The 7,783-nt window shown below is 40.4% G+C and overlaps 1 protein-coding gene across 3 annotated transcripts in view; it reads right to left on the bottom strand.

The window, feature by feature from the left end:
* Nucleotides 1-7,783, bottom strand: part of LOC109388688 (uncharacterized) — an 18,473-nt gene continuing 10,690 nt past the window's right edge. For 2 of the 3 annotated variants that reach the window (XM_019653622.1, XM_019653624.1), the window contains 6 exons: nt 7,515-7,666; nt 6,756-6,842; nt 4,529-4,675; nt 3,899-4,096; nt 918-1,040; nt 1-41 (listed from right to left, as the gene is read on the bottom strand). In XM_019653622.1, the coding sequence (XP_019509167.1) occupies nt 36-41; nt 918-1,040; nt 3,899-4,096; nt 4,529-4,675; nt 6,756-6,842; nt 7,515-7,666 (713 nt within the window). In that variant the 3' untranslated portion in view covers nt 1-35. Of the gene's footprint in view, nt 42-917; nt 1,041-3,898; nt 4,097-4,528; nt 4,676-6,755; nt 6,843-7,514; nt 7,667-7,783 lie in introns of those variants that run through there. The other variant, XM_019653625.1, reaches the window with a different exon arrangement.

Here is a 7,783-nt window from a genome sequence, read left to right as displayed (position 1 = left end):
ATCATGCAGGCTCTAATGAGATCACCGTTTTCTTTCTAGAGCTAAAAATAAAACAAAAGAAATGTTATATGTAGTTATTTTTATAAATAGATAATCCACAGAATGAGAAAAATAGTTTCAGAATAAAGAGTTCCTACAAATCAATTACATAGGCAATCCAATGGAAAATGGGCCAAATACTTGAATAGGCACTTCTCGAGAGGATATTCAAATGGTGTATATATATATATGAAAGGTGTTCAGTTTCATTGGCCATTAAGGAAGTACAAATTAAAACCACACACCGAGAAGAGTGGATAAAATAAAAAAGATGAAAAATATTAAGTGCTAGTAAAGATGAAGAGTGACCAGAACTCTTATCCACTGCTGGTGGCAATATGTTTATACAATCACTTTGGAAGTCTGGTTGTAATACCTACTAAAGTTGAACATATTCAGTATTTGTTGGTTTTTAAAGATATAACATTTTAAATGCTTATGATTAAAAACAAACAATCTTTCATAAAATAGTAGTAGGCATCATATGTACAGTAAGAATAACCCCTGAATGAGAAGGCAGAGGACCCACGTTCTAATTACTTTTTGTCCTCTTTTAGCTGGGTGAACCGGGGCAAGTCTGAGTCCCAATTTTTGCTCTCTAGGATTAATACTTTACCTGCCTGAAGGCAGAGGGATAAAAACTCTTGTGATCACTGGGGTCCTTTCTAACTAACCCTTAGATCTAAGATCCACCATCTGTTGGTACTGGGAAAGTTAAATAAAATGCTGATGATATAACTTATTTATGCCACCACTAATTTCCAATAATTTGTTCTGCTGATGTTCAATTATAAATATGGCCCCAAACACACAATAAAAAATTTCAAGGTATGTAGCAAAGTATAATCTTAATGCTGGAGATCATAAGGGCCCCTTACCTTATCTTCACCTCCAAATTGATCTCTTTGTTTTCTTGGGATTTGTTGCTCTACAGTGAGGATGCTTTTCAGGAAATGTTCCATATTGGTGAAGAAGAGAAGATCTTTGTTTTTCTTAATGTACTAGAGAGAGTGTGGAGTACAGAGTTAATGCTTTTGCTCCCATTTCTTTTAAGTACTCTTGGATTTTCTTAGTCAGAGTATAGACCTGAGAGTGCTATATATAATTCTGCTTTTAAAATAAAGTGAGATCTCTTCACAGACGGTGGTTGGCAGAGGACACATTCCAGCTCCACAGCTATCTCTGTCTTGGGCAAGTTGCTTTTCATTCGTCTAAGCCTCAGTTTCCTCATCTACAAATTAAGAATTAAAGTAGCATCTACCTAATAAGGGCATGAGGAAGAGTAAATGAGATAACACATGTAAATCTCCTAGCAGAACATCTGGCACGTGGCAAGTGTGTGATAAATGTTTGCTATTATCTTCCTCATAGTTAGCTCTAGTAGATTGGAATGCTGCAATATTTAGCATCAGGGATCATATAAATCTATTTATTTATTATCATAGTAATTGTATCAAAAGCCTACTATGAGCTGGGTACATGGGTTATACCAGGAAACCAAACAAACATCTCTGCCCTCCTGGAGCTTACATTCTAGCAGGGGAAGAAAAGCAATAAACAACAAACATAAGTAAGTAAATTATGTAGTATGTCAGGAAGTGATATAGAAAAAAATAAAAGTAGAACAGAGTAAGAAACAGCTGATGAGGAGGGGATAAAGAGGGTTGCAAATTAAGATAGGCTAGTAGGGTAAGCCTCATTGGGAAGGTGACACTTGAACAAAGACATGAAGGAGGTAAGGGAGTCAGGCATTATCTAACTTCTTAGACCAGGGTTTCTCAACCTCAGCACTATTGACATTTTATGGACAATTTTTTGTTGTTGTTGTGGGGGCTACCCTATGCATTGTAGGATGTTTAGCAGTATCCTGGGCCTCTATCCAGGATACCACTAGTTGACATCAACCCCTCTCCTGAGCCAGGACAATAGAAAATGTCTCCAGACATTGACAAATGTCCTGGAGGTGGGGCTGGGGGGGGAATTGTTTCTGGTTAAGGACCACTGCCTTAAAAGAAAGAGTGCTGTAGACAGAGGGAGCCCTTGAAAGGGGAGTGTGCCTGGTATGTGTGAAGAAGATCAAAGAGGAAATTATGGTTGGAGTTGAGTGAATGAGGGGAAGAGTAATAGGTGAGGGGGTGGTAGACAAGGGGACTGGGCTCCTTTGGCTTTACTCTAAGTGAAATGGAGAGCCATAGCAGGATTTTGAGCAGATTTGATATTCATTTTAAAAGGATCATTCCGACTACTTTGTTGAGAATAGACTGAAGAGAGGCAAGGTTGGACTTGCCTCAGGGAGACCAGGTAGTAAATGTTATAGTAAACCAGGAAAGAGATGATGGCGGCTTGTGCTGGGCTGGTAGCAGTGCAGGTGATGAGAAGTGGTCAGATTCTGAATATATTCTGAAGATGGAGCAACAGGATTTCCAGATTGATTGGTTATGGGGTGTATGTAACACAGAGAGAGAGAGTTTTCAAGGAAGACTTTGGCCTGAAAAACTGGAAGAATAGAATTGTCATCAACTGAGATGGGGAAGGTTTTGAGTGGAGCGGGTTTGAAAAAACACTGTTTTGGGACATGTCGAATTTGAGATGCTTATTAGACATCCAGATGGAGATGGCTCATGAGCAGCTGGATGTATGAGCTGAGTTAGAGAGTTGAGTTAGGGCTGAGATGAAAATTTGAAAGTTACTGACATATAGATGGGATTTAAAGCTGAAGACTGGATGAGATCCCCAAGGATAGTGAATATAGACAGAGAAGAGAGAGGACAGGACTGCATCCTGGCCATCCAACACTAAGAGGCCAAGGAGAGGAGGAGGGATCAGCAAAGGAGTCTGAGAAAGAACAGCCAGAGAGGAAGGAGGAATACCAGAGGAAGCTGGCGTCCTGGGGGCCAAGTAAAGAACATGTTTCAAGGAGTATCAAATGTATCAGATGTATCAAATGCTGTTGTGAGGTGAGGACAGGGAGCTGACTATTCTCTGTGATTGGTGGGAGCCAGCTTGTAACAATTCTCTGATCTGGATAACCAACGTCACCATCTATAACAACAAGTACAAAATAAACCTCTTATGGAGATTTGATTACAGTGAGATGTATATGGAACATTTGCTCTGGAGATCTGGAATTTAGTCTCAGATCCACCATTACAAATAGCGTCATGATTTTGGGCAAATTGCTTCATCTCTCCTTAAATATGAAATGTGATGAAAAATATGTGTTCCCTATTTTGCAGGATTGCTGGGTGGATCACATGAGACAATATATATATAAAAGTTCTTTGAAATTTTAAAAGTTTAATATAAATAATGAAAAGACGATATGTTCTTGTTTATAATTTAAGAATGAATTGACCTTTAATGGCCTTTTTAAGATCATAGATTTAAATTTTATATTTTTAATAGTTAGAAAGCTGAGATGATAATATTCTCATAAAACTGCTTTAAAAAAACAGTATTAAGAATGCCACTGTGAAGCTTGCACAGAAAAGAGCACACTGTAAGTTTAGGTAAATAGGCTACACTGGGACATCTAAATTTAGTCTCTAAGTAACAGTGAGTTTTATATATGGAATTCTTACTTACTGATAACATGTTAGTGGGGCATAAGTTAAGTAACTGTGGAGCCACATTTGCAATCCCCATGCATGATTCAAAGAGCTGGGTACCCACTGTCTGCCCTGTACAATACAGAATTTAAAAAATACTGTCATATGTGGTTTGCGAAGCAGCCTGAGTGTCAAGGCAGTATACCACCTAGGGAAACCAGAAATATCTGTATAGGTCATACACTGAGGCATTTACTCTGTGAAGTCAATTTTAATCAAGACCATGTGCTACACAAGTTAAAGTTAGTTACCTCTTCTGATGACTCTGGCTCCAAGTGAGACTCATGCTTCCTTTCAATGAGTTTAGAGAGAAGATCTCTTCCTCGTTCAGAGATGGGCTGCTCATCCAGCAGAATAGCACTTATGCTTTGATCCAGCTTCCTGTCCTGGGAAACTGCTGACATTTGCAGTGTGATAGAGAATGCTTCCCTGAAGTAGGCCTTCAACCCCTGGTCAAGGAACAGGTGAAGGGGGCAGATCAGTACCGTTTCTAGGCAATTGCTATTACAGCTTTAGAATAATAGTTGAAAGGAAAATGGGGCTTGAGACTTATCATCTTTACTTGTCCTCACCATGGGTTACTATTGTCATTTGCAATTATGGTGAGGCTTATGTGTTGACAATGAAATAGCCAAGAAAGCTGTGATGCTGTTCTCATAGGAAGACAATTTCTTTCCAGAATTCTTACAGAGAGGTGCACACATTTTGTTACATGCTACCACAGGAAACTTGATTAGGAAAGTCCTCCTGGCCAGGCAGTAGGAACCAAAGGCCACCAACAAGACTCCAGTAGATTTGAAATGCTGCAAAGCTATAGCATTTATTATTCTGGGGAGTGGGGTCTGAGTCACAGAGAAAGAGAAGCAAAAAGCCCTGTGCACCTTGTAAAATGACCTCAGAAAGGCGGGACTGGAGTCCTGGTGGAAGTTCTCAGCAGCAATGTGGGCCAGGCAGTGGATCAACAGCAGAATGAAGTTTCCCACTGATGCCAAACACTCTCTCCCAATAAACAGTGTATTTTCAGCACTCTGGGTGGAGAAAACACCCAAACACAGAGATGGTATCCTCAGAGAACATTTCCACTGCCTCTTTCTTTTTCTAGTTTTATATAGTCTAAAATAACTTTTCAAATCATGAAGTCAGAGACTCCCTGGGCTTAATGGAAATTTACTGAAAGAAAGATTCAGATGACAAAGGAAAAATTATTTTAGTTCACCTCTCTGAATAAATCATTTTCTCCACTGCCTCCCAATTTTTCTGCTTTCCTCATCTTCCAGAAAACAACTGTTGGAAATTCAGAGCAAAATTACTCATGTATCTCTCTCTTTTTTATCAGTGTTCTCCAAACGCTATTTCCTTATGCAATGGCTCTCAAACTTCAGTGTGAATAAGAATCACATGTCAGTGATTCTATTCTTTGGGCCTCTCCCAGAATTTCATTTTTTTTTTAAAGATTTTTATTGGGGAATTGGGGGGATGGGAACAGTGCTGGGGAATTGAGGGGAGGGGAACAGACAAGTTGCTGTCCTTTTGTTCTTCAGTCTAATTGTGGAGGACGTTGCTTCACTGGCCCAAGCTGGCGCCATCATTGCGCTCTTCCTGGGCAAGGCAGATCAGTTGCCGGCTTCTGGACGGCTGCTCACTGTGGCTCCTGGCCGCTCACTCTGGCTCCCGGCCACTCACGCTGGCTGCTGGCTACATACAGTAGCCCATGGCAACCCACTGCCACAGGGGCTGCAGCCTACGCCATCGCCGGCGACTCACGACAGCCCAGCTCTAGGTTGAGCTGTTGTTCACCGTCTTAGCTGTGGAGGGCAGTGTCACTGGTCCTCATATGTGGGATCCAAACCGGGGCCCTCTGGCGTCCCAAGCCAGTTCTTAACCATTGCGCCACTCGGCCGGCCCTCCCAGAGTTTCTTGTTCTGTGGGCTTTAGGTGAGGCCATAGCATTTCCTTTTTTACCAAGCTCCCCAGGTGGTTGATGTGCAAGTTCCAAGGACCACAGTTTGAGAATCATTGTCTTAGAGGGTTCTCAGGCTCTCTTTGTCTTTCATGCCTTTATTGTAATCAATACAAAGTTCTCAAATCTTCACGTTGCCTAATTGATTTGAAATAACTCCCTGTTCATTCTCTTAAGAGGCAGTAGGTTGGCATGAAAAAGGCTTAGGTGATTTGGAATCAGACAGTTCTGAGATCTGTCCCTGGAATTGGCTGTGGGTGGCGGCACAGACTAGTAGTTAAAAAATGAGTTTGGTGTTAAATGCACCTGGACTTAAGTTTTAACTCTTGCTGACACTGTGATCTGGGCAAGTTGCTTGCCTTTTCTGGGCCTCAACTTCCTAATTCATAACATGGGGCCGGGCCGCCGTAAGTTGTAAAAGAGATAATGCATGTAGGCACATGGCCAAGTGCCTGACACACAACACTCAGTGTTTGTTTTCCCATCAGTAAAATGAGATTAAATGCTTGCCTACTTCATGGATTGCTTTGATGATCAAGTGAAACAATGGTTGGAGAGTACCACATCTGAGTAATTTTTGGTCTTCTTAAATTCCCTAACAAGCTTTAGTCAAGTATAAACCATTTTCTAATCCTCTAACATTGATTGGCAGTTCCCCCCCTCACAATCAGTGTTTTCGAATGTACTGTCATCAGTGTTTAAGGTCTATATATACCGGCTTGGAGTTTCCACCAAGGCACTGACAATCTACATATTTGAGGAACTACCAGGACAGCAACAATTTAGATCCCTTTCTGTAGAAAGATGCTGATTGTGCAGGATTTCCTGAAGCTGGAACCATGGCTGTTGTGGGAAACACCAGTCTGCAATCACTGGCTTTGATAATAATAGAGATTCATTAATGGTCACAAAGCCATTATGATTCTCTGGGCACAAGCCAGGACATATTCATTTCACTGATTAGAGAAAGCTCTTACATGGTGACATTTATTATGCCTTAGCTAAATGATTTATTACCAAGGGGGAATAAAACATGCCAGGACTTGAGAGAGAAAAATGTTTTATAGCTTTTTTTTTTTTTGCTTCTGTCTATCTTTACTAGACCCTAGCATTATATAACCCCACATCTAGAGCTGAATTTTCAGTACCTGATAGAAGAAGGAACCTTGGAAGGCATTGTCTGAGGCTTCCATAGCAGGAAGGTGAGAAGCAATCTGCAGGGTGATTTCTGGAGCCTGAAAAGAATAAAAACCAAACAAAAATAAAAACAAAACCCATCCTTTTGCTAAAAAATTCTCATGTAGCTCAGCTATATAGCACCACAAAATCAATGGGAAGTAAGTGCATTAGAACATCAATTTAAATTCTAACAGGGTAAGTTGATTTAGTATGCACTATAGGAAAGTAGAAAGAGTATTTAATGATCTGTTTGATATTTATGGTAACTACAAGAATTAGTTTACTACTTTTCTAACTATAGGTAGGCTAGAGTGGCATCAGGGCTCTCGAGCCATGATGCCTAGATTCTCACCTCGCTCTAACCTTCTGGTTGTGAAAATACTCTGTATTTTTATCCCTTAATTTAAAAATGAGACAAAAATAATAGTATCTATGTCATAGGGTTTTTGTGAAGATTAAATGAGTTAATTCATGCAAATCATTAGAACATTTTCTGCCATATACAAAGTGCTTAATTCATCCTATTTATTAATATCATTTGAGAAATTATACTTTAGATTGGTAAAATGACTCCCATCATTCTCCTTAAAGGAGAGACTAGAAAGCTCCCTGCTCCAGGTGCTTAATCCTAAGGAATATCCACCACCTCAAAGCCTCCTTCCTGATCACCCTAACCTTCTTGGTTCCAAGGATGACTGATCCACAGAGTGGCAAGAAACCAGACTTACATGGAGCTGGGGGATGAGGAGGTGCAGGATGGAGAGGCCATACTGGTAAACCACAAATTCCCTGGCGGAAAGGTCTGTGGATTGCACAGTTATCAGCTCTTCCTTCTGTAGTATCTGAGTTTTTGAGACATCCTGCAAAGAGCTTTTTGGGGCTATGGAGATCAAGAAAAACCAGTAATGATTTCACTGACTTTTCTCCACAGTAACCGTATATTAACAATAATACAATTCAGCTTAGGAAAAGGTGAATATCCATCCACCCACCCACC

This window comes from Hipposideros armiger, unplaced genomic scaffold (assembly GCF_001890085.2).
Source record: "Hipposideros armiger isolate ML-2016 unplaced genomic scaffold, ASM189008v1 scaffold_204, whole genome shotgun sequence".
NCBI lineage: Eukaryota > Metazoa > Chordata > Mammalia > Chiroptera > Hipposideridae > Hipposideros > Hipposideros armiger.
Note: the sequence above shows the minus strand (reverse complement) of the source record. Positions and strands in the feature narration are given on the sequence as shown.